Here is a 27,619-nt window from a genome sequence, read left to right on the forward strand (position 1 = left end):
TATGGAGTACGTTTGACCAGTAGGTCTAAGAAAACGACGATGATAATATTTGATTTGATACGACGCAGAAAAATTGTATTGTGTTACAGACAAAAGCGAGCTGCGAAGTACGTGAAAACAATTGACAGCTTTTTTTCCTTTTTTTCTTTTTTTTATAAAAATTTATCGAATCAGCCAGTATGCTGAGCATGGAGGTATTAAACAGTCAGTATTCTTTGTACGAACCTCCATTACTTCAACGCACACTTTTCCGCACCAACGTAAACGCCTCGCCTCGCGATTGACAGCGCGCGAAAGGCGATGACAGCTCGCAAAGGCGATACGGTGTTGATCCCTTTCTGAGTTGATATATCTGTTTTGACTAAGTTGAGTTGGTAAATCAAATTAAAATAATGTAATTTTTCTTACAAGTTTGTTCTCTGCCCTCTTCCATATTTTTGAACCAAATTCTCTGTAATCCACTTCAAATCTGGTAATCTCACAGCCATTGTCGTCCCAACCGCTGAGCTGAATGTACACGTGGCTCGCGTTACTCCAGAACCATTCCGTGCTTGATGGGGAGATAGGCACTGGAAATAATTTCAGATCATCAAGTAAAAGTAAAAAAAAATGAGCATTAGGTATAGTATGTTTATCTATTACTAAAACGTTTGTATTTTCTAAGCGTTACATTGCATCTGCATTAATATCTTGTATTTGGTTGGTGTCTTTATTTTGGGAAAAAATCTTCTAATCTTCTGTTCTATTTATCAGTTTTTCATCACACCTGAACAAACTTGACTGATACGGATTATGTACTCTTTTAAAACTAATTTTATTTCGCAACTTCAGCCACGTGAATTTTGGTAAATCTATAGTTTTGTATGAACATCCATCATAAAAACTTGCGGTTAAATTAGCATAGATATTTACATAAGAATTTCTTAAAGAACAATGCGTTACCTCCTCCCAAAGTAGTAGCGTCAACATACGCAGGTTGGGACGACCCCACACTGTTGGCAGCCGTCATCCTGATAGAATATTTCGTGCCACATTTCAGCCCTTGAAGTGTGTACTCTTGAACTCCTTGCAGAGATGTCCCTTTGTTTGTCCAGGCGTCTTGCCAGGAGCCGTTGGCTTCTTTCCAGGTCAAATTGTAGTCTGGAAATAAAATTTAAATAATGTTGTATTAAATTTAACATGTTCATCATTTAGTTTGCTGCCAGAGAGTGGAACATATAGGATAGGTACGGTATTCATCTGTAGCCACGCTAAATGTTGTCACGTTAGGAATGGTACTTATTACGATTTCATCATCATCATTTCGCCATTGGACGTCTACTGCTGAACATAGGTCTCCCCCAATGATTTCCATGTTGATCGGCCGGTAGCGACCTGCGTCCAGCGCCTTCTTGCTACCTTTACTGTTATAAAACTTAGCCCTACATCTCCTCACCTGACGGAAAGTGATGATCTGTATTGTTTACTGTCTTTGATTAGCGCGTTTCACTCACTCGGAGGAATTGAACCCAGTACTTCTAGGTTTGTGACTGGTGATTTCCCTACCCTACAGGGCTGTTGACCTATTTTTATCACTAGCTTGATTCAATGTACTCACTTATCCTCTGCGTCTTCCCACCCACTTTCCTTGGCGGGTCCCACCGTAGCTGCAAAGAGTTTTTGTGCGCCACCACCCTCACGGTCGGCGCATCAGGCGTGGGCAGGACTGATACAGCGGAAATACCGAGTCTGAACCGTAGAGGTTCTTGGCTAGACAGTTGTGCAACTACATCGAAGCTCTTGGGTTGCACCAGATAAAAACTTACTCCTCCAGAAGTCTGAACCATTTATGGCCAACAAACTTACCTCCAACTGCCGAAGCATAACAATGCTGTTAACATGGCGACAGACATAGGTAGCTAGCCAGGTGGACTTAGGACAAGCCCTACCACTCACCGAATCAAACAGAAACTCAAGCCTTTACTGGAAATCGAACCCTCTGGGTCAGTGACTGGTGGTATTACTACTATCTTAAAGGAGCAGTTGACCGAGTGAAGAAGAATGAAGAATCATTGGAGTCATTTCAATATACTCACTTATCCTCTGCGTCTTCCCACCCACTTTCCTTGGCGGATCCCATCGTAGCTGCAAAGAGTTCTTGTGTGCCACCACCCTCACGGTCGGCGCATCAGGCGTGGGCAGGACTGATACAGCGTACGACACCGAGTCAGAACCGTAGAGGTTCTTGGCTAGGCAGGTGTAGTTACCGCTGAGGGATTGGTCTATGTCTGGAAAAGAAATTATGAGTGGTAAAAAATATTGTGTCCGAATATAATAATATTATTATGCAGTCTTCCATTCTATTACTAGCTTTGGTTTCATCCAAATGACGTCCACTACTGAACAAAGGCCTTCCCATCAAAGATTTCCACAACGACCAGTCTTGCGCTGCCCGCACCCATTATGTACCCTGGGATTGTTAACAGGTCGTCGGTACACCTAGTCCGAGGTCTACCTACACTACGTCTTCGGATTCGCCACTAGATAGCTTTTCTGCTCCAACGGCCCTCAGTTCTACGAGCTATGTGCGCCATAATATTGATTCAGAAAGTATTACGTCTCCAAAAAACTGTAGCTACAAGTGCACAATGTTCAGTTCAGTTGAACATAAATATGGCAGATATACAGAATAGTGGCGTTAAAACTTGAAGTCAAATAGGTACTTACTGTTAATAAGCAGACTATCTTTGGATCTCGTTGAGTGATTTTTAAGACTAGACGGGTGTCGAAACTAAAAACTGGATCATCATCATTTCAGCCATAGGACGTCCACTGCTGAGGCCTCCTTCAATAATTTACAGATTGGCCGCTTTCTGTTACCTTTATGAGGTCGTCGGTCCACCTTGTGGGTGGACGTGACTCCAACTGGATACTTACTATTGATAAGCAAGCTGTCATCATGGTTCCTCGTGAACCGCGGGTGGTGGGTGATGATGTTGTGCTTGTGGTACCACACAGTCCAAGGTGGTGGTACTTCCACGCACTGGCAGACTAGTAGCAAGGAGCCACCCATGAAGTTGATCTATCTTTGGATCTCGATAAGCGATTTTTAAGACCAGACGGGTGTCGAAACTAAAAACTGGATAATCATCATCATCATTTCAGCCATAGGACTTCCACTGTCTGAGGTCTCCCCAAATAGTTTACAGATTGGCCGCTTTCTGCTACCTTTATGAGGTCGTCGGTCCACCTTGTGGGTGGACGTGACTCCAACTGGATACTTACTATTGATAAGCAGGCTGTCATCATGGTTCCTCGTGAACCGCGGGTGGTGGGTGATGATGTTGTGCTTGTGGTACCACACGGTCCGTGGTGGTGGTACTCCCACACATTGGCAGACAAGTAGCAAGGAGCTACCCACGCCTACTGAGATGGGTCCGCCTAAAGACGCGACACCGGCTACCACTGGAATTGAAAAGATTCAGAATTTGATCAATACTTCCAAATCGATGCTTTAGCCTTTTGGTATAGAGAGAGTAAGACACAGAAAAACACCCATAGAAAGTTCTTATACGGGTTTTCAGAAGAAAAACATGCGACAGTCATCTTTATCTTTCTGTGACAGACCAAAATTTAAGTCATAGGAAAAGGTACTATTTTGCCATTATATTTTACGAGTATCAAATAATACTAGTAACAAAGATTTTTGATTAATTAATTAGTTGCTCCGAAATCACAATATTTTTGTCAATTTTATTAAATTGAACGACAATAAATTATGTTACTATTCCTTTTGCATTAAAATCTACGTGATTTTTTTTTTAATTATGTAATCACGAGCACAGGCTACGAGCAAAATAATTTATGCACAATGCAATTCATTCCGTCGTTATTAGAGTAGGCGCACACCGTTGATTTTTAGTTGGCCGATAGTTGTGCCCGATTTTAATTTGTATGAAGAATCGGCCAAATCGAATCGGCGTAGTGTGCGCACTCCCATACATGCCCATACTGATCAACTGCCCGACTAAACTATCGGCCGACGAAAAATCAACGGTGTGCGCCTACTCTTAGGCTGCCCTTCTAATGAACAAGAATACATTTTCTGTATATAGGTACGTCAATTTGATCAGTGACGTCATCTTACCTCTAGAAGACAGCTCGGCATGGACCCTGCTGCTCGGCGAGCCCTCCCCAGCAGAAGTATGGGCCCTCACAAACACCTCATACTGCTTCCCAGCCTGTAGCCCAGTAAGTGGGAACGTCAGCTGTTTGGACTGTTCTTGGTTCGCTTCCACTCTGTAGCTTTGGGGGGCACTGGTACTGAAAGTATTTGAGCAAATCGTGAATAAGTATTCGTAAAAAAATGTTCTCGAGTGGTGACCACGAGCCGGAAGACGTAGCATGGGCAGGCCTCCCACTAGGTGGACCGACGATCTGGTGAAGTTCTCGGGAGGTGTTTGTGGAAATCCTTGGGGGAGGCCTTTGTCCAGCAGTGGACATCCTTCGGCTGAAACGAACGACGGAACGATTCGTAAAAAACATAACTCTCCTTCTGGCACAGTTGGATATAAAGTGCCACAATACCCGGAACTGTGTATTTTGTATATCCCATTAAATACTAGCAAAAATAACACTACTTTTTAAAACAAGCTTAATCCATACGATAAAAGCCGTCATTAAGGCAAATCTAATGAGCCCAGCAGACCCGATATGGTTGCTGTAAGTCATAGAGGAGTTATGTGATCTACAGGTAGCCCTAGTACCAGCATCAGGTAACTATAGAGATTTGAGATTGAAAAGTTTTGAGCGGTCTTTTCGCAAAGCTGACTTGCATAATCATAATTTTATTTTCTCCGGTATCGTATAACCGGTGTTTTTGTATGGATTTGCCAGTCTTGACGTTCGTTATAGTAATGTAAGATGGTGCAGCCCAGGGTGTGAGTGTTTATCGCTAAGTTGTTAAAATGATAATAATAATTTATTTAACTTACCTGGACACTGGCTTGGCATACACCGTATAGTACATAATTTCTCCATTCGGCTGGTCCGGCCGTCTCCAACTAACGAGTAGAGATGAGGACGATGAGACGACCACTTTGATGGCTGATGGTGGACCGGGCACTGGAAATATTTCAACTAGTTTTAATAGTCAATATTTAAATTAACGACTCTATAGACTGAGAAGACCTCAGATTTAGAGGTCTTAAGTTCAATATCAAAGAGGGCAAAGTTTGAAGTCAAGGTTGTGTTTAGGCAGTTGGTAGTAAGATAGCCAGACCCTCTGTGGTTGAGGATTCAGCATTTTCTTCAAGTGCAATGTAGTGGCAGACCTTCCTATAAATTAAGTCTTCCAGTACGTGGTCGCTATTTCGATGGTATCTTTTAGGGGTAGAAAATAACTAGATAGACAAAATACATTGTTCACGCAAAAAATTGGTATTGTGCAGGGATCAAACCCGTGACTTCTGGCATAGTAGTAAACATACTTACCATCTTGCAGAGTAGTGCAGACAATAGGAAGCGAGAAAGGTCCGAGGCCGTAATTGGAGAAACCAGCCACCTTCACGGTGTAATTGGTGTACTTGAGCAGAGCTTGGAGGTACGTCTCAGTGTGGAGTGTGCTGACGTTCTGCCATGGACTGTCTGGAATAAGAAACCGGTCAAGTGTGAGTTTTACAAGCTCATGATCCTTAAAACAGAACGAAGATGAAAACTGGATTCAATCTCAAGCATACAATAATCTATGACTGAAATAGAATTGAATTTTGAGCTTTGTTTTGTAATGTTAAGATGTAAATTTTATGGGTACTTCTCATTTACACTCAAATTTGATGGTCACACAATAATAGTTCATAAACGGTATAAGTTAGAACAATAACTTTGAAATCAGATGATAAAATATCTATTTAGCTACATACAAAATAAATTTTATCATAATAGAAGCAAAAACAATACGAAAAAATCACATGAAACGATAAAAAACGGGGTCATTTTTGGCGTTCTCATCGTGTCACACCTTCGGTTGCAATGAAACATTTGGTTACTGCATTCACAATTTTCATTTAATTTGTGTGTAGCATATACTAAAATCATCGTAATTAAATATACTTTCCACACAATAATCAAAAAAATATCTTCTTATAATTATTTTGAATTGAGAAAGCGAAATACGTCGGTCACACGATTTTAGGCACCTAAAATTTTGAGTAATAATACAAGATTGCCGTTAAACCGAACACCAGCAACCAATCACAGCGTTCTATTCCGTTAACGTCAGTCGGGCTTCGACTATTGGGGAGGTGAGATAGGTCGATCGTCGCTTCGCGAAAAAAATACGTAACTTTTTGTGATTATCCATAGACATACCGTCGCTTGCTTGAACAATATTTTCTACCTCTAAAATTTAAACAATTTAATTGAAACTTTGCTATTGAAAACTTAACATGTTAGACTTATTTGTGTAGTATTCAACTTGAACCGTTAAATCCAAATTTAAGAATAATTCATAAAAAACTAAAATTTTCGTCACCTTCGTGGCATCACCTTCGTGGTATTTTATACACGAAGGTGATTTTAGGCCACGAAAGTGATTTCTTGCTTTGGTTTATTTTAAAATATAGTGACTGGTGTTTATGTTTTTACAATATTTTAAAAACTAATAAATTATACGTGGTAAGTAGAGATCAGTACATCAATAAATAAATAAGGGCCTCGTATTTTTGTTGTCTGTCTGTATGACTGTATGTATGTCTGTATATGTGACTGTGTATCTGTTTGTAAGATAAATTTAATCTGAAGTTCGAGTTAAAAGTTGTACAACAAAAATACGAGGCCCTCTGGCCTAAATAAAAAATATATTTTTGTTGAGGGACTGATAATCAGTTAGAGTTCTCTTTTATTGAGGTACTGATAATCCGTTTTTTACTTCTTTAGCATTTTAGAATGCCACCAGTGTCACCCTTAAAACCAATTGCGTAGAATCTTGTAACTTAGTAGGTGACGTAATCGGTAAAATTTTATCTTGTAATGAAGTAGGTACCTATTTATATTATGTTATTGGTATTTATCTATGAAAATAAGATACAATATATGTTTTATAAACACTTAAGAGTCATTTACAGTAGTAAAGTTTGAAAAAATTATTGCTGTGAAGTACAGAATCACTTTCGTGGCATCAAAAAATTCAAAACGTTAAAGCTTCCAAACGAGACTCACTATTTGACTGATTTACTGAGAATACAATCTTCACATCAAGCGCTACAATTTTTGTTTAAAAAAAGTTGAAATAAGTTAGAAATAAAATTCGCCACGAAGGTGACGATGAGAACCGTGGCGATGAGAAATACCCTTATAATACTTAATATATTTGCGTGGTATTCTTAAAAAGGTAAATAGTTCGTTTGAATACCGCTAGAGGCATTTTGTTTTTGGTTCGTTGTTCGGTTGTTCTCGCCATGCACGTTTGATTTGTAATTCGTTTTATTTTACTTGAAATATACGCAAGAAATCTTACTCAAGAGTTTATTTTAACCACACCTTAATAGGTTATGGGAAATTAAAACTTCTGTTATATCCATTTTTGTACTTTGTTAATAATGTCCACATTATTAGACAAAGGCCTTCTCCGAAGAGTCCTGCGCTGATCTAGGAAATTCCCGCGACCTTCACCAGACAGGTCCTCGGTTCACCAAGTGCAAGTGACCGTCTTTTAGCTATTTCTACCGGCCTGTGATTGCCATTATAGGTCTTTCTAGCCTCAAAGGCCGTCAGGTCTAAGAGCTCTGTGCCCCTATTTTATAGAAAAGTAGAAAACATTCATAAATTAGTTCACGAACCTTCAGTCCCATAATAAATAGAGTAGCCCAATAAAGAAGCGCCAGGTGACACGATCGGTTGCCACGATACTCGCATAGAAGATGATGACACGCCACGACATTCCACTCCCGACGGAGGATGTTCGGGAGCTGAAATCATTGATATTGATATTGTAAAATAAGTAATGAATAAATTATTAGATTTGATTTGTAGACTTGGGCAAACAAGGTAAGTAAGTAGTAAGGTAAGTATCATCTCAAATTTTTATCCAGTTCTCAAGAAAATTTTACATTTTAAAATCACTTTCGAACACTGTTTGATGCATAAACTAAAAAAAAAATACATACTCATAATAGTTCGATGTTTTTAAAAAGACGACGAATTTCATTCATTCATTTCTTACCTCCTTCTCTAGTAGTTTGGTAGACTGGCAAAGAAAATGGTCCGTTCCCAGCTGAATTGAAGGCACTCACAGTAACTGCGTATCTGAAAATTGTAATCACCATCATCATCTTCATTCTTCATTTATTTTGTCATCTTAAGCTCCAGGACTGCGGAGATCAATACTTAAGTACGAGCGCTTTGATGCTAGAATTTTGTACCATTTCAATATTCTACCTACATTAATGCCCAGAAAAGTTTTCACTTACCTAGTATTTTTCAACAACCCACTCAGCGTTGTTTCTTGTTTTCCTTTTCGCGACATCACTTTCACCATTTTGGTTTGCGTGTCGTTTGGTCCTAGAAAAGAAAACAGCGTTGATTATTGAACTTTTACAACTTAACAGCAATGTAGTTGCTATCACATTTTTAATTGAAGAAATAACAAAAATCCGTCAGATTTTGAGTTGATGAAATTAGTGCAGATAGTTTTTTTAAAGGTCAAGAGTAAATTTTCTTAATCAAAATACTTTAATAATGCCATCCAAGTAGTTGTTGCAAGTCACGAAGGCGAGTGAGCTTCACATGAGTGGTGGTGTTCGTTTTTCCAAAGTTTTGATAGACATTACACTATCGTTATGTGCATGTAAACGTACACACACAAGTAAAGCTTACTCGCCTTCGTGAGTTGCAAGAACTTTAAGATAAATTATGCTTGTGTTAGGAGTGGGCTCAATATACCATTGTTTAATAGTTGCCGGTGATCAAACTATCGTTCCTTAAATTCTAGTTGGGTCTGTGCAATTCCGACCCCGTTAGACTTTTACCAAAAATACCCGATGTATGAAACTTACCTGATTCTCCACTGATCCTCGGGACTGCTTTGACGTGGTATCCCTGCAGTTGACCGTTGTGGCTTTCCCTCGGTGGTGGGATCCACGACACGAGGAGCTCCCCAGGGATGTCTGTTTGTTGCACTTGTACTCCTAGTGGCGTGGAAGATGGCGCTGTAAATATTAAAGAAATACCTGTGTTTTAAACATACAACAGTAGCATAGATAAAGATGTTTACTTAAAAGGAGGCAAAACATAAAGATAAATACTTGAATCAATACTTAAAAAATGACGAACGAAAAAGACACAAATAAAAACTATCATGGTTCATTCCACGAGTGCAATCTTTAACCACACACAACAGGAGATATGTAGCATTTATTTCAAATTGTAGATTAAAATTTATTTAAGTACAGTCACGGAATGAAAAGGTTCGTCAGTTTTCAAATTTATTCCTTCAACGAATCGCGAGCACTTATTACCTTTTGAAACTATGTTACAGAATAATCTCGAGTTAGAGAAAATAATCTTTAACTGTTCGTCAGTAAAGTTCAAAATTATTCAGATCAAAGTTGTTTGACGATTTATCTTGTCAAGAAGATTATTATGATTGATAAAGTAAAACCTTCTTGTTGGTTCAACCTGCCATTATTATTCCTATTAAATAAAAAAACTATTGTCAATTGGTCAATGTCATCATTGCATTGCACTGATGGGATAGAAAAATAAACAAGCAAAACCTTATTCGTTAGCAAACGTCATATTTATTTAAATGTTAGCAGCACTGTTTCTTGCACTGTTATGTTGGCAGGTTTGACTCTTACAGTACCTAGTGCAAGCGAAAACCGACACTAAGGTGACGAACCTTTTCATTCCGCGACTGTACATTACGTACCATCTTGCTGCGTAGTAAAATGTACAGGCTGAGTGTATGGGCTGAGGTCGACTTGGTTTCCAGAAGCTACTCGCACCCGGTAGTCGACTGCTGGCTGAAGATCCCTCAGCTCGATACTCTGGCGGAGGTCACTGTCTTGTCTGGGGATACAAGCACATAATATGGATAGTATTATAAAGAACTCAAATCTCGGAATATTGTGAAATTTTGCGTTTTTCTCACGCGTAAATAGACATTAGTCCACAAACAGGATTCCACCTTAAGATATCCTAGCACCGTGACTCCTGTATAGGGATCTTTAATTTTGCCACCAAGCAGTGAAGTTTAAGAAGTCTTGGGTGGATTGAACTGTCTTGAAATATTGTCTATCTCGGAGTTTATTGAGCATAACTGAATTTTTCGCTTGTCTAGTTTTCATTTGAATCATCAACAGGTCATTTAGTGACTTTACAAAAGAACGACCTTTTCTAACTCATTTTATCAGAGGCCCGATAATTTGGTCTACACTCATACTGGCCCGATACGTTGGAGTGGACTGACGTTCTCATTTTATATTTTGTCCCTTAGTCGCTTTGTCGACATCTACGACGATAAGATTTAGGATAGTGCTGGGAAGAGTAAAGAGGTCTATTCTATTTTGAATCATACCTGGTAATATTGATGCTTTTAGCCGTGTCCCACATCATGAAATCAGTGGTGGTGTACTGCATGGTGTAGTATTGGACATGGGTACTGATGGTGTCCCGCCATGATAGCTTGGCTGAGTTGCTGGTGACGGAGTCTACTTGAAGATCCAGGGGTGGAGTGGGAGGTTCTGAAATTGATTATTTGATTTCAGAAAATCATCAGGTCAGTTTAGGAGAGCTGTGTCTAATACCAGAGTCAAGCGTAGGATTGGCTTTTCATCATCAGGTCATTATTAAGTTGCCACTGCAGGAGCCGTATGTCTAATTAAAATTTATCAGAAACAAATGGAGGATTCGCCCTAATCTCTATGCTAGAAAAATGAATTGGGGAAGTAAGCTAAAATACTTTTCTGATAGCATGAACTCGCTTAGGCTGAGTTGCACCACCTAACTTTAACAGTAACCATAACGTTAACCGGTCTTTTTTGTATGGAGTTTGACAGACTTTTGACGTTGGTTAAAGTTAAAGTGAGATGGTGAAACCTAACCCTAGTGTAGGTGATTTTCTAGTTACAAGTTAACAGTCGAAACTTTCCAAGGCCATCGATCTTAACATTTTCAGTAAGTTGACATGGTTTCGTTCGTTCGTTCGTTTCAGCCGAAAGACGTCCACTGCTGGACAAAGGCCTCCCCCAAGGATTTCCATGAAGACTGATCCTGCGCCGCTCGCATCCAGGTACCTCCCGCGACCTTCACCAGATCGTCGGTCCACCTAGTGGGAGGCCTGCCCACGCTACGTCTTCCGGCTCGCTATGCTCGGAGTTTCCCAGCGCGATCGAATCAGAAATGAGCAAATTCGTAGGAGAACCAGAGTAACTGACATAGCCCGCAGAATCGCTAAAATAAAGTGGCAGTGGGCGGGGCACATAGCTCGTAGAGCTGATGGCCGCTGGGGCAGGAAAGTTCTTGAGTGGCGACATGGTTTAACAAAAACAATCTTGGACAAATAAATGAAACAGAACTTACGATGACGTCACATGTACGAAACAAAAAAAACTCACCAAGAATATTCAAGTTGATGCCATAGGTGGCGACACCGTACGGGTTGCTCGCTCGACACTCGTACGAGCCCCCGTCTCTGCTTTCCACGTAGCTTATACTGATGATGCTTTTCAAACCATTGTGGGTTAAAGTCTCGGAAACCGTTATTCTGAAAAGATTAATAAATATAACTTACGCCCGTATTCACAAACATTACTATGAGGTCTCACAGTGTTTGTGGACGCACAGGGTGACACACGAACCAATCACAGAGTTCTATTCAACGCTGTGCGTTCGATTTGCTGCTTCACTTAAGCAAGCATCGTTTGTTAATACGGGCGTTAGTTCATTTATTTAAACCTTGTTTTTAAAATTTATTTAAAAATTAAATAATAAACTAAGCAAAAGTCTAAAAAGTAAAAACCTCTTTCAGCATAATTTGTTACAGTTAAAATCAAAATAACAAAAAAAAGTGCTGCGTTCACTTTGATCTGACCGCAGACCACAGAACGCATCCAATATTGCAAATCCTTAAATCTATAATTTTAAAATAAAATTTTCCCATCTTATGTATTTGAATCACGATTAGAACACTCGAAAATAAAAGTTCTTGAAACAATTATACTCAATACTTTATTGAATTTCACAGTGAAAAAAAAAACATCATTCGTTGATATAACTCAATGAATTCAATCAAGGATGATGGGCACAAATGTATGGAAAGTGGTACCCGCTCCAATAGCCATAACCAATATATATTTTAAAAGGCCTTTAGATGTAGGAAAATGTCTGCTATGGGGCCAGTTCTAATTCACATTTTGAAAGCAGTAATTCCACTAAGTATTATAATGAAAGTATAACACAATCATCCATGTATACGAGTATGTATTATGACTACATTCTATTAATATAACTAAAAGAAGCATTGAAAAGGAAAGGATTATACCTACGATGAACTACCCAAGCTATTAGCCCTTTATTCGCGTTCATCATCATCATCATGATCATTTTAGCCATAGGACGTCCAGTTGAACATAGGCCTCCCCCAATGATTTCCACAATGGCCGGTTGGTGGCGGCCTGCATCCAGCGCCTTCCCGCTACCTTTATGAGGTCGTCGGTCCATCTTGTGGGTGGACTTATTGGGTTTTGTGGGTTTATTCGCTTTAGCAACCCATAATAAAACCCTTAAGAAGTAATAAAACTTTAACCCCTTTATTAATAAAAGTTACACCCTAGTTGAACTCTGGCTTAAATTGTCATTTAGTATGGAAATGTCATTTTAATCCAAGGCTCTTCCTAGGTGTAACTTTTTATTAATAAGGGGGTAGTACTTCTTTAAATAAAAATATTTATTTCACAATTATCCCCATCAATAATTATAGAGTTAAGGAAGGATGCTGGAGCAGTAAACCCTTCCTGCCTCGCATAACCTAAGTACCATACGATGGACACGTATGATACTTCTTCTTCTTCTTCCTCGGTCCCTCACTGATGAGGATCGCGACCACAGATAGTGTTCCTCCACAGACTGCGGTCATAAGCTGTGTGGACCGCACGATGCAAACTCCCGCCCACCGTCTTCCTCACCGCGTCCGACCATCTCGTCGGTGCCCTGCCCCGAGCGCGCGATACTTAGGTTACACAAAAAGTATCTTTATCTTCGAACGCAACCAGATCTGAGGCTGGTGGCCATAGTAAATGTTGTTCGTCTTGGTAAGACCTTTCAAATGACACTACAAATATTACTATTGGAGCCGGGTACCATTCTGCAAAAAAGTATGTATATCTTCGTACACAACCAGATCTGAGGCTGGTGGTCATAGTAAAAGTTGTTCATCTTGGTAAGACCTGTCAAACGATACTAGACACATATCTATTGGAGCCGGGTACCATTTTGCCCATTGTCCTTTGTGCTGGATAGTTTGGATGCCTTGTTGTTATCAACAGTGGGTCTAGTCAAAATGCCATCGCAAACCAATGTGAAGTTTTCACTAATGTCAGTCGCCGCGTCACCAGTGATTCGATTCGATCGGAAAATGGCAGCCAAAATGCACATTGAACCACCAACGACGCGGCGATATAAAAGTTCATTCAAAATCGAATAAAAGTTAAAAAATGTCTATGACTTTGCGATTGTTTTTACTTTTTCTAGCTTTTTTTTTTAAATTAGTTTCTTCCTTCTTTCTGCTCTCTGTTTACGTCTATGCTTCGCTGTCAAACTAGCTGTCAAAACGACATCGCGATACGGATTTGTCAAAACAGCCTTAGGGTGGGTTGCACCATCTTAGTTTAACTTTGACAAACGTCTAAAATCTGTCAAACTCCATACAAAAAACACCGGTTAACGTCATAGTTACGTTTAAAGTTAGGTGGTGCAACTCACCCTATTGGTTTTCGATCGAATCCAAGCTTATCACCGGGGTTTTAGTAATCGCAATGAAAATGGCGGGTGTTGCGATTCGATTCGATTTTGATTGAGTCTTAAATGCATGTTGGCTAAGCCTTTGTATGGGAAATTTCAATCCAGTCTTTCGATTATCGATAGGTAGGGCTTTGCGATTCGATTTTTTGCTGTTTGACTAAGCCTTTTTTGTTATCGACCTCTTTTGCGATTTGTTTATTTGTTTGCGACTGGTTTGCGATGGGTTTGCGATTTTAAAGTGCGTTTTGACTAGACCCACTGGAGGCATCAAAACTATCTGAACTCCGGGACGCTGCAAGCGCTAGAACTGTGACGTCACTCGCGCCATCTATTGGATTTTCCACGACCTAGATTTATCCGAATATTCCTCAATGCTAGTGCTATCTGTCGGAATTTTCCGAAACTTTATCTCTCTACAAGCATCCTGGATATTTTCCACAACTGGGCGACGTCAGCACGCCATCTATATGCATTTTCCAGAACTAAATCATCCTTAGGGTATGCTGTGGGAATACGATGTCATCTAGCTGCCATCTATCGGAGTTTTCAAGAACTTAGTTCCTAATCCAAGGGGAACCTAATTTCATTTTCATATTGTTACACTTTTCAAACCAAAAACTGTATTTTAGTTCACAATTGAGTCACTAAAATATTCAACTTATACCTAATGGTGAAAATATTTTACAAAATCAATCAAAAATGTTCATTTCATATCTAAATATTTTATCCACGACCTCGTAAAACAAACAACTTTTTAGATTAATCTCTTTGGATATTACTTTGAAACTTACCTTTAGTGGAGTCTAGAAAATCTAATTAAAACTTCAAAGGAGACACTTGTTTTCTCATAAAATATTAAGTCTTTTGAGGCCAATTCTGCTCCGCTAGAACCAATATATATTAATTTAAGAAAAACCATTACCTTGAAGAAGTAAAGTCCACCGGCTTCCCGTCCAAGCTCCATTTGACCCTGATCGGGCTGTCCCCCAAAGGTCGACAAGTCAACGTTACTGGCAACCCCATCTTCGTCGTCAAATTCGAACCCACAGACTCGAAATGCACCGGCTCTAGAAATAATTTTCAAGTTAGAATAGAACTTAAGGGCCACAGTAGACATGCTAATTTTATCATTGGCGATCGGCGATTCGATTATGCGTTTACACTTATGCACCCACAAGGTGGACCGACGACCTGATAAAGGTAGCAGGAAGGCGCTGGATTCAGGCCGCTACCAACCGTGCGATGTGGAAGTCATTGGGGGAGGCCTATGTTCAGCAGTGGACGTCCTGTGGCAACATCCTGTACAATTAATAAATAATGCGTTCAGACGCGGTATTGGAATTACGCGTTTTAGCGACTCTACCAAAGCAGCATCGCAATTTCGTGACTGCTTGCGTTCGGACGCGGTATTAGAATCGTGCGTTAGCGACTGATATCGCTGCATCTAGCTTCCGAAAAGCGACTCAATTGCCGCGCTTGGCGTTTTTAAGTGCATGGAATGTGTGGTCGCTGCATTCAGCTTCAAGAAAGCGGCTAAATCGCCGATCGCCGATGCTAATAGAATGTCTGCTGTGGACCTTAGAATATAACTTAAATTGGCTCCATTGAAGACAATGAGTTATCGAGCAGCTTTGCCAAGAACTGCCGTAATTTCATTAGCTCGATGATGCATTAGTATCGATGGCTTTGTCCGCAAAATGGCGGATATCTTGGCAAACTATTTTTTAATATCCTGGCAATACTATTGAGTAGAATTCGTTTGCTGATTTATCCGTTAGAATAGAATGGAAATGTTTACATCATTATGCTCGTCGTATTATCGCACAGTAATTAAATATTAAAGCGAACATTGAGTTAAAACAAACCAAAGCTAATTTTGAATCATTAACAAAATCAACAATAATTATTTAAGACAAAAATATATAATATTCTAGAAAATAGTAAAGTTTTATTTAATTTCAAATATTTTCTAGGCATCTATCTTAATAAAGTGTAAAACTCATTTAAGCTAGCTTTTATATTAATTAATCCTTTATAATGTATGTAGATGTAGAGTTATCATTGAATCAGCAAAAATACTTACTATTTACACTTATCCACAAATTCTTGTTCAGTGCATCACCAACTCCGTTCTCAACGTTGCAAGCGTACATTCCTTCATCAGTCAGCGATACCACTTCGATGATGAGGGTTCCATTTGGGTAGCTCATCACTCCACCACCAGCCAAGTCTAGCACTGGTCTCCAAATTCCTAGGGTTGCTGAAAAAATTTGAATCTTATTAGGGAGCAGGTAAGTTGTATTTTATTATCTTAATTTTATGTATGTAGCATATTTGTTTTTGTTTTTCCTTTGCTTTCTACATAGTACTGCCAAACGAATTTTTTCTGCTTAACCCGAAGGTAAACTAGTCGAGTATGCCTTATGGCATTAAGTTCGCTTCATGTTCTAATTGATTTGGCATTAAAGTTTAAATAAATAAGTCAAAGAGAACAAAAAACTTGAAATGTACGTTTTGAAGACAATTCTGAATAGGGCATTAATGAATTCAAGTTTATTTATTACTTCTTACGTTAAAACACGTCACATAGATACTCGTATGAATAGCAGGGAAATTATTTATTTTAACATAAGCCTTTGAAGCTCACCACAATTAGAATGAATGAATGAAATAAGTTTATGTTTAGTTTGTAAATAAAAAGAGTAGTACGAGTAAAAGGGGTTACGATGATAGTAAAAAATTATAAATTCAAAATTCTAACAATATTCTCGTTCCATTTGCCCGGGAAATAATTAATATTTCCTCTAATTAATTTATTAAAACATTTAGAAGTGTTTTGCAGGGTATATTTAATTTTAAGCCTATTTTGGCTCAAACCTTGGAAATAACATCATTACTCGAGTGAAGTGAGTACTTAAAGTACCTACTTTCAGTAATTAATCTTGTTTTAAAGTTACTAAAATAAATTAACTTGAGAGTTAAATACGCCGAAAAGTGAAACACTTGAACAAAAGGGAATTAATTTAATTAACTTGAATATTATTTTTGTACTGCGTATGTAATAATATTTTGGGCAAACTTATTTTTATTAAAATAGATTGTGAGTGTTAAATATCTATTTCGGTCAACATTATATCAATACAAGGCAACATTATTAAAAATCTTTAGTTATCATCTTTTACAAATTCTCAGTATGTAGTAATGAGTTTAGAGGTTGTTTGTTAAGTTCCATACACCACAAATTTTAATATGGTTCTGTACCGTAATTAGATGTTAAAGAAAAATTAAATTATCCCTTATAACTTTGGTTTTTGTAGGTTAAGAGTTTAAAAAAAAATCTATATTCGATGAAGTTCACATGGCTTAGCTTAAAGTGCGATCATTCTTGAAAAAAAATGCTGTTGCTATACCAAATAAAAATTATACAAAACACAACTCACCATCTCTCTTCATCCAATGTATCTGAGGCATAGGATACCCGTTAGCATTGCAGTAGACGATGCCACGTTGGCCCAACAGCAACGATGTATTTGTAGGCTCGTCTATCCACTTTGGTGCCACTAAGGAACGAAAAAAATGTTTAATTGTAGAGAATATTGTACCGTGAGATTAATAGATGCTCTAAATATTGAAGTTTGAACAATCAAAAGCCTATTCTTGAGATTTAATCGAACTGAGTTTCATTCTATAATGAACCTCAGAATAGTTAGTAAAAGGATTCTACATTTACTACTATTTATTATTTATTTACTAGCAATGAGTTCTTATTCTGCCTCACAACTCTTCATCCGTCTATCACAACTTCCTTCCACTCAATCCTTTCAAAAACCAATTCAGAGCTACGAGCGTTTCAACAAAAGCCTTCACTACAGTTTACCATTTATAAACAGGTCTGCAGTCTGGTTAACTTTTCCAACGTGGTTCGTGGCTATGCACGTATACTTCCCGCAGTGTTCGAGTGCAACTCGCTTTATTATTAACACGCTAAATAGCTCTGCGCTACGCTCCGTGATCTGGAACAGAATGGGGGTTACGCAGGGTGCACTTTCGGAGCCCATTTCCTATTCTGTGAAAGTGAATCTGAAATTCATTGGAGGCATTAAAGGGAGTTTTTGTATTCTCATTCTTGCTAAATTGTACATCATCATTTAGTATTAGATAAAACCAATGCTTTAAAATCTAAGATGAAAGGTAGACCGGTAGTTAACTTTTTCGAGCATATTCTAATTTGAAATATTATCTCCAAATGTAATGTTATGTACCTTTAAATTAGCAGGAATCTTTTTCCCATCCTTCAACCAGGAAAAGTAAATGGGAGGATCTCCACTTATGATGTTGCATGTGATTTGTACAATCTGACCTTCTTTCAAACCTGATCCAACTCTTAGTTCATCCAGCTCTGGAGCTTCTACCACTTGAATCTCGAAGGACCTGAATAAATAAGTTTATAAAATTATTTCCATGAATATTTTTCTAAGAAACTTCTGGTTCCCTTATCTTCATGAAATTGTTTTTCCCTGTGGTTCTCTTTCAACGTAATTCAAAGTATTTTTTCTAGGTATTTTTATCAAAGAATGATTCTAATCATAGAATAGCGATTTACGCTTTATTCTAAAAATAACTTTGGTCCTTTGACATTACTTGTATTGTTGAATTTATAAAGACTCGAGTCAAGAGGCATTTAAACCGCTTGTAATATGTAATATTTAGTTAGCAAGCCAAGTTATTTCCATTGAATTTTGCTTAAGTTTAAAGTTGCGAAGTTAACACTTTTAATTAATAATTCCAACAATAGCAGCATAATATCTACTCATTCGTCTTTGATTGCCAAAATGCATATCATCAGAGAATCATGCTTAGTGATGCAAATCGCTCGTGCTTCTGCGAATATCGATATTGTTATGTATTCCAGTAATCAAGATTAACCTATAAGCTCGAGGCAACCGACTGAAATGCAGTGCATTAGACTATAGTTACGCAAGCTACTGAATATCAACTGAGAGGGTTGCTTTATTGACACTATGGTTTTATTGTCAGATATTGGAGCAAAATGAAGACCTTTTTGAAATTAATCTGGGACATCCTTAGTGTTTCCATAAGTTAATATTTTCGATAGTAAGTTTCCAAAAAATATACCTGTTTAGACCCACGTAACGGGGTCTATCTACGAGTCTGTATCAGTTATGCATTCGATTGCTACTCATTGTAGTCCTATTTATAATTTATCACCAACTGTATTTTTAATCGTCAGTTTTACTTTAAATACAATTCGACTCTAGTAATCAAATTGCTGACACGTGGAGCTACAATTAACAAATTGTAAATACTTGCCGTCACCATCGACAGTCGACAGTCTAGTAGCATATCGACACAGCATCACAGCACTACTCATACGACCTAATTACCTAGCATACATAAGTAGCTCTATAGACCACTGGCAGTGCAGCTCAAGACAATACAACCTATCAATGTTTGGCACAAATTGTAATTTAGGCAGCTTAAATGAGACACGTATAGTTGTTGCTGAATGTGGTTTGTATTAGGGATGTTATGGATATGTAGTTTCGGTTATGGATACGGGACTATTCCCACCTCTCGTTCCCACCACTGCAACTCCTGTGTAGCCAGGATCTACAGCTTGACCGCCACAAAAACCCAACCAATGAAGGTCAAGTTTGTCCCGGGGGAAAGTTAAACTGTCATTGGACCCGCAACGAAATTAATCAGAAGAACATAGGAGTTCGAAATTAAGGTTCGACTTCCCTCCATTGCAAAGCGGATGACAGGTGACAAACAAAGGTTTAAAACCTTTAAGAAAAGATTATGCACCACGGGCAATAAATTAAATTAAGGGGGCCTATCTTATGAGCAATTAGCAACTACCTGCCAATAATATTTTTCACAAAATTTTCGGTTATGGATACTGTTACGGATATAAGAATAATATTATACCGGTTTCGGTTACGGTTACTGATATCTGTGCTTTAGAATGCAAATTACAATAGTTGTCCAACACGGTTCATTCATGGCCGCACACTACATTGAATAAAAAGTAATAAAAAAATAAAAATTGATACTAGATGGCATTATAAAGGTAATGCAGGCTATTGTGCTATTAAGCTCTTATAATGCTATAAAAAAAATTAACTGCCTACATCCGAAACTATCCGAAACTTTTGAATCGGTTACGATTACGGATATTTTTTAATTTCGGATATCCGAAAGTTTCGGTTACGGTTACGGATATCCATAACATCCCTGGTTTGTATGGCCATATTATAGGTACAGCGCTAACTTAGTCAGCACCTGAGGTACAGGGGTTGCACGGGAGGAGTGACATTGACATTATGACATGACAGAGCATACAAATCTGAAGACTTGCTTTCCTATAACTGTCATAATCATAATCATAATCATAATCATTTATTTGCAATTAAACATGGTATATAAAGATGTTAGGTACAGACAGTGAGAACTATACATGTTTAGCTAAAATTATTAGCATACAAAAGTTAAATTAGAAACACCACAATATTAGCGACGATTCTAAAAAAGAACAAAACTACAGCAAGTCAAAGAACTCTTTTAAATCGTAAAGTGTCAGTGATAGCAACCATTTACTTAAAAATGTTTCTAAAAATACAAATGCTTCATGTCCTAAATTCTTTGGGTATTTTATTATAGATTTAATACACATGATTAAACAGCTATTTTTGTACTGCACTGTTTTTGGGGTGACCTGAAGTACCAAAAAAAAACCTTTCCATGTCACTCCCATACCTCAGGCTGACTCACTCAAGCGCTGGACCTAAAATCATACAGTCTGCAGCTCCTCAAATAAATAAATTGTAAATGTAATATCAGAGTAAATACAAATGAGTAGGTCATCTTCATAGAAACGCACCCAGCGCGGTTTGTATGTGAGCGCGCGCCAATACGTATGCGGCGTGCACGCACACACTGACAAAATTTAGCGTTGATTAGCGGTGAGGTGCGCTGAATTTTGTCAGTGTGCGCATACGTATTGGTGCGCGCGCTCACATACAAACCGCGCTCGGGCGTTTCTATGAAGATGACCTACTCATTTGTATTTACTCTGGTAATATCACCCTTATTTATTACCTACTAAAGCTGTATTAGATGCTACAGTGTTTACTTTAGTACTGCCGACAGGAAATTGACTTATCAATTAAATCCTTCCCTTCTTCGAATATCTTGAGCACATGACACATAACAAGGGCGATAAACGTTGACTGAAGTCAGCAAATGGATTAATGAAGTTAGCTACTATTGATTTACCAATTACGAACGCTCTAAAACAACATTCGATTATGAATCTACACAGAGCGGTTACTCACTTCGCCCGATCCGAATTTTGTTTACTTAGGACGATCAATAAGACAGACAAACACAAGTAAAGGAAAATACATTTGTCTTGAATAGGTGCTATCTTAATTGCAAGCAATTAATTAAGTTACAAAAGTGGACTGTTTCTTCAGTTTTTTGATCCGAGATCGTCAAAATAAGGATCTAGAAAAGTACTAAAGAAATCGGATGAAGAGAACCAGATCTAGTGAGTAAACTAAGCCTAGGCGCAGACCACCGATTTTTAGTTGGCTGATAGTTGAATCGGGCTGTTGATCAGTATGGAGATGTACGAAAGTGCGCACATTACACCGATTTGGTATCAGCCGATTCTTCATACAAATTAAAATCGGGCCCAACTATCGGCCAACTAAAAATTGGTGGTCTATGCCTAGGCAAGCAACTAACACAGATGTACGACTATACCACGTCTCTCATCGTTGGGTTTTTATTGGCGGTCAAGCTGTAGATCCTAGCTACACAGAAGTTACAGCGGTGGGACCGACAGGTGGGAATAGGCTTTGGATCGAATTCTGACGCAAAACTGCTCTCACACTCAAAAATAAAGCGAAGAATGTCTAAATATAGAAATTCAGTCAGGCTTGAATGTAATTTGAATATTTGAATCAAGTTGAGCGAGATTTTCGTTAATCGTAGGTTCCTAAATACAGGATAAAAAAAGTTATTTTTAGATACGCCTACCAGTAGCACAGAGTTGTAGAATTATTTTTAGGTACTAAGCTATCAATTATTTTACAATTTTGTATCCTATTTGTAAGAACCGCTTATTATTGCGAAACAATGTTAGTTTACTTTGAAAATGGCAGGTTTGCTTGATTAGTAAAATGATGTAGGTACCTCTATCGACATAGATATAGGACCGGTCTTTGTGGAAATCCTTGGGGGAGGCCTTTGTCCAGCAGTGGACGTCTTTCGGCTGAAACGAACGAACGAACCTCTATCGACAGGATTTGAATTTTTTGAAATTTTTGGTCTAAGTATAAAAATCTACAAAAAAATTAATCAAGGAATACCTTCTCGCCATCTCTCCTGAAGGACTGTACACTATACAAGTATACGTGTCCCCATTCTCCTCTTTCACCACTTTAGCTATGTTCAAAACCCCGTCTTCGCCCGGCTCGAATATCTGCCGTTTCCTGCGTCTCCTCTTGACGTTGCCAGTGCGTTTGTATCGACTGTGCTGGGGCAGGTTGGTGCTGATTATCCTTTTCCCTTTGTGTTCCCAGTCTAGTTTGCTAAAAAAATACAAAAATTATTACGGTTATAAATGGTTATAACGTTTTGAGCATTGCATTCTTTTTTAATTGGTGCCAAAGCTTGCTCGAGTCAGGGAATAAAACAATCATAAAATTCCAAAGGGTCAACATTGATTTAAAAATACTTTGTCACCGCGATCTATCTCAAGAAGACAGCGCCATCTATTTTTCAAAATTAAAACTTTGCGAATAAAATAGACAAACAATTCATAATGCCAAAGTTGATTTTTTTTCTAAATTCAACTTTATTTTGACAATACAAACTGTATAAAATATCAGGAGAATGCTTTAACCTACAACGTCAGTTAGGGAAGTAATTTTTTGGCGGTTTGAACATTTTGATGTCATTCGCTAGAGAATCGAAAGACGCGTCGTTTCGTGCAATTCCTGAAAAGTTGCTATTTAGTTTTTTTTTTCGTGGTGATAGAACTTAAACGACGATAAGTAATTTGGTGATAGCTACATTCATTATTATCCGTAATTATGGCAATAATGTACAGGGGAAGACCGCCTACACAGACAGGTGGACAGACGATATCCGGCAACAGGCTGGAGTGAACTGGATGCGTGTGGCCATGGAAAGAAGTCGGCGGAGGGTTGAAGAGGAGGCCTATGTTCGAAGGCGAACCCAAAGGCTGCTATAGATAGATAGATAGATAGATGGCAATAATAATATCTCCATTCTAATTAGCATCACTAGTTTTAATGAAAATTGTACACAATATACCTAGGTAACAGACAATCAAGATAAATTAGTCCAATTTATCCATAACCGATTTTCAGCTTTACGTCACAAGTGTTAAGTTTCATTTTCGCAATCATTTGCGATGTCAATTTAGATTATAGTCCCGGAAAGCAGATCAGTGGGCCAGAAATCCGATATGACATCAATTATGTTGTGAATACATAATGTAGTAAACAATAACGAGATAAATATGAAATACTAGCTGTTGCTCGTGACTTCGCCTGCGTAAATTACTTTCTGTCACAGAAAGCTCTGTTTTCAGGTATTTTGCCGTGTTTGGTCTGTCACAGAAAAACTTTATCGCGCGTCCCTGTTTCAAACCGGGATAAAAACTATCCTATGTCCTTCCCGGGAATCAAACCATGTCTACCAAATTTCATCAAAATTGATTTAGTGGTTTAGGCATGGAAGAGCGCCAGAGAGATAAAGATTACTTTCGCATTTATAATATTAAAGAAAGAAAGAAAGAAAGATACATTTATTACAATGGACATCACACAAAGACAGGCAATTACATAGACATGACAGTGGCACATTATAATGGAAGAAGAAAAAAACATAAAAACAAGAGTAAACTGAGCAGTGCCACCCATTCACCAACAAGATGCCCACTGCAACGGGACCCCACTCAGCATATGCCGTGGCCCACGGTGACGAAGGCCACGGCGCTGGTTTTCAGTGTGCCCCATATTATATTAGTAGGGATACTTAGTTCTGTTTATTTGTTTGGTACTTTAAATTCTCATCTGTTAAACCGACGTTCATATTTTGATACAGACATGGATAGGACCTGAGAGAATTACTTACGTCACATAAAGTTGTAAAGGTGAAAATGATGAATTGTTTCTAAAGATATGAAAATTCATAAATGTATATTTTGGTACAAAACAAAAGTTTTTTGGTCGCGAGAAAAAGAATTTAGATTTAGCAAATAAATTCTATTGGCATGATAAAAGAAAAAAGAAACAGATTTTTACCTTATAGGATATCCATAGTATGGACATCTGAGTTTAAGTGGTTCGCCACTCTGCACTTTTATGGGTGGCAGAGTCCTGATGTATGGTGGTCCTGAAAGAAACTCATCATCAGGTCATTTATGCCTGATTTTACCATCAATCCCTTATTTTTAAGTGACCCCTATGTAAACAAAACTTCTGTTATTTGTTCTGTGGTTCACTTTAAAATTAGGAATTGATGGTGAAAACGGGTATTAATCTCCAGTCTCCACTACAGGAGCACGACCCTCATTAGCTTCCAAAGGTGATTGGAGGATTTGGTTTATACTCCACCATACTGATCAGATGGACGGATTATTAGAGATTGAAGGCCTGATACTCGCATATTTTTGTTCCCATAACGACTTTTATGATACCCAGACGCAAAGAGAAGGTAGACCTACTCTATTCTGTCAGAATCACGTAAGTAAAATTAATTTCTTACGATTTATTCTTATTCGTTAAGTAGTTTATAGGCTCAGTGAGTATCTGAGCTATAGGATCAGCACAGTAGGGTTAACATTGACATAAATGATGTGACAGAGCTTAAAAATTTGAAGTAGATCTGAAGCCTCGATGAAGTTACAAAAACTCCCTCCTGTGCCGCTCCCATACGCTAAGCGCTAGACCTGTAACTTAGAAGAGATGTGAAAGCGCTTTGCTTCACTCACCATAAATATCAATCCTAGCTATGTGCACAGCGCTGGAATCCCCCTCTATAGCCACGCAGGAGTACAAACCGCCATCTTCCACTCTAGTTCTGGTGATGTTCAAGTGTGACACCACTCCAGCGCCTGACGGTGACATCATTTGACCTAGAGTATACCTAAAAATAAAGATAAAATTTAAAAATCATCATCATGACAGCCACAGGATTGTTGAAAATAGGCCAATTAAAAATCCTCCAATGATTTTCAAATTGGCCCCCTAGAAAGCCCTCATGGTAACATTGGTAACCTTAAAAGTTTGTGTTAAGTACCAGTGGATTAAATTAAAATTTAATGTACTACCATAATAACTTAGCGGCGGTGGGGTTTTAACCAGCTTTCCTCGGATCTCGAATCGGCCAGTCTTACACCTTCACCGTCCGGCTATCGTCGCTTTAGACACATAAGTAATGTTACCTAATTTAAAAGCACTGGTGGTTAATAAATTATGTTTGTAAACCTTTCAGCTATTCTCTCAAATATTATAATCCGCTGCATTTTCACTGCAAACATCGTGAGAATGCGCATTAAAAATTAAATTACGACTGAGTTCCGTCATGATGGTCTTCCACTAAATTGCTCCAAAACACACCATTTTGCCACATTTTGGCATCGCAGATTAAGATAATGATAAGTAATTGATGCCTATTTATCTCCATTACACGACGTTTCTGAGTGAATGCGGCTGTATAATTTAAAGCATAATAAGCTTCCTTAATGTCGCCTTAAGTCTTTCTTTACCGCTTATTTGGCGTGAGGATTTAAATGATGACGTTTATATTTGGAGGATTATCAGCTTTGTCATCGTTAGGGTGTTTGTTATGAACGTCATAATATTTTAAGCCATCACTTAACGTTCAAATTCCAGTAACAGTCGTTTTTGGGTGTCATTCAGATGTACAATTGGAAGTTATATTTTAGTTGTATTTTTTCTGGACAACACAGTTTCTTGAATAATTTTACCTACCTAATTCCAAAGCACTGGTAGATAATGATTTGTTTGTGAGGCATCAGGAAAAGACATTGTTTCATAAATTAAGCAAGAACCATATTATGTCAGCTCCTAATGCTGTAATATAACTTGAAGACAATAACAACATAAAAATAACTGTACAAATAAAAAAAAATACTAAAAATATAAATATAGAAATTTTAAACAAAAAATATTTCAACAGTCTTTATACCTATCACATTATAAGAAACGATATAATGAAGATAGACGCTCGATAAAATTTGAATAATAATGCAAATACAAGTAACAGACTGTGTAAGCCTAACCACCACTCTTACCGCATCTTAGCGGCTGACTGAATAATGTATTGTTCAAATCTTGCAACATAAATTGAAATTGATTAACGAATTGAATTGAAAATGAACAAGCTGATTTACTTTCAAGCAAATGTCTACCTAGAATTTTAATAAAATTGAGTCTATGTGCGTGATCGAGTCAGAAATAATGAGATTCGTATATTAATCAGTAGGTAACGTACTTTAGGCAAGCCTCTAAGTAGAACTGACGATCTAGTGAAGGTTTCAGGAAGCATCTGGATGCGGGAAGCGCAAGAAAAGTCTATGAAATCCTTGGTAGAGACTTTTGTCCGGTAAAGGACGTTATTTGACTTGGATCTATAATGGTTTTCTTCCTTTCAAAGAGGCTGAAAAAGGTGACTGACTGTTTTTTCCGTCACTTACTTTATGGCTGCCGCGACACAAGCACAGCTTAGTGCAGCAGCCGCTAGATAAACACTGTAAGCTTTTTGTTGGCAAATAAAATACTTTTTACTTTATTTTTACTTTTCTTCTTCTCAGCACCAGCCTATATGTTGTCCCGAAGTGGTAGTAGGGCAAGCTATATTTGGGACGTGTATGAGCGCCTTGGAAAACGCCTAAGATTTGAATAAAAGCTTCGACTTTAATTCTTCTGATAGATTAACTCACCTAGGTTCAGTATTTGAAGAAATAACAACGCCATCCCTCTCCCAAATGAACCTTGGAGGTCTGACTGCGGTGGCGGAGCATTGTAAGCTTATCTGCAAGAAATTGAAACATATTATAAAATTGACGATTCATATTAAGCTGCCATCAACGAATTTTAAAGCCTATACTATACTCATATAGTTCAAAATTCGTTATCCATTATCATCATCATTATCATCAGGTCATTTAGTCTCAACTGCAGGAGCACGACCCTCTCTAATTTAGTAGAGGCAAATAGAGGATAGCGTCTACACTCCCCACACTACGGATTTTAATCTACTCTCTCTCCTACAATTTATGCATATGATAGTATAGTTTTTGCAACTCACGAAGGCGAGTGAGCTTTACTTGTGTGTGTACGTGTACATGCACATAACGATAGTGTAAACTTTTGAAAAACAAGCTGTAGTGAGCCACCACATAATATGTAAAGCTCGTGAATTGCAACAACTATAATAAGTTAAAAAGACATTTTATATCATATTTAGGTACAGTGATGGCTCATCCATCAGACGAATACTTGTACACTCAACAGACTTGTATTGTTGTAAAATC

At 38.1% G+C, this 27,619-nt stretch overlaps 1 protein-coding gene and 1 long non-coding RNA gene across 2 annotated transcripts in view; both read right to left on the reverse strand.

Moving 5' to 3' along the window:
- Positions 1-27,619, reverse strand: part of LOC135083314 (uncharacterized) — a 155,800-nt gene that overhangs the window by 11,295 nt on the left and 116,886 nt on the right. The gene's annotated exons all lie outside the window — the stretch shown is intronic.
- LOC135083163 (cell adhesion molecule Dscam2-like) lies at positions 896-26,382 on the reverse strand. The gene is made up of 24 exons (XM_063977898.1): positions 26,378-26,382; positions 25,052-25,206; positions 24,363-24,453; positions 22,398-22,619; positions 18,261-18,429; positions 17,876-18,011; positions 17,439-17,558; positions 16,082-16,258; positions 14,921-15,065; positions 11,595-11,743; positions 10,556-10,721; positions 9,908-10,047; positions 9,033-9,185; positions 8,448-8,538; positions 8,201-8,283; positions 7,818-7,946; positions 5,473-5,625; positions 4,974-5,103; positions 4,127-4,302; positions 3,265-3,444; positions 2,917-3,030; positions 2,076-2,267; positions 1,598-1,705; positions 896-1,140 (listed from the first exon to the last, which is right to left on the reverse strand). The coding sequence occupies exons 1-24, from the start codon at positions 26,380-26,382 to the stop codon at positions 896-898; spliced, it is 3,429 nt and encodes a 1,142-aa protein (XP_063833968.1).

The sequence above is a fragment of the Ostrinia nubilalis genome, chromosome 23 (assembly GCF_963855985.1).
Source record: "Ostrinia nubilalis chromosome 23, ilOstNubi1.1, whole genome shotgun sequence".
NCBI classification, from domain to species: Eukaryota; Metazoa; Arthropoda; class Insecta; order Lepidoptera; family Crambidae; genus Ostrinia; species Ostrinia nubilalis.

What these genes read in the sequence shown, in the direction of transcription:
- LOC135083163 (XM_063977898.1), bottom strand. An exon ending in CTGCACTACTCTGCAAGATG is followed by an intron (nt 5,104 to 5,472) that starts GTAAGTATGTTT and finishes AAATATTTCCAG; the next exon opens with TGCCCGGTCCACCATCAGCC. An exon ending in TATGCCAAGCCAGTGTCCAG is followed by an intron (nt 4,303 to 4,973) that starts GTAAGTTAAATA and finishes AAATACTTTCAG; the next exon opens with TACCAGTGCCCCCCAAAGCT.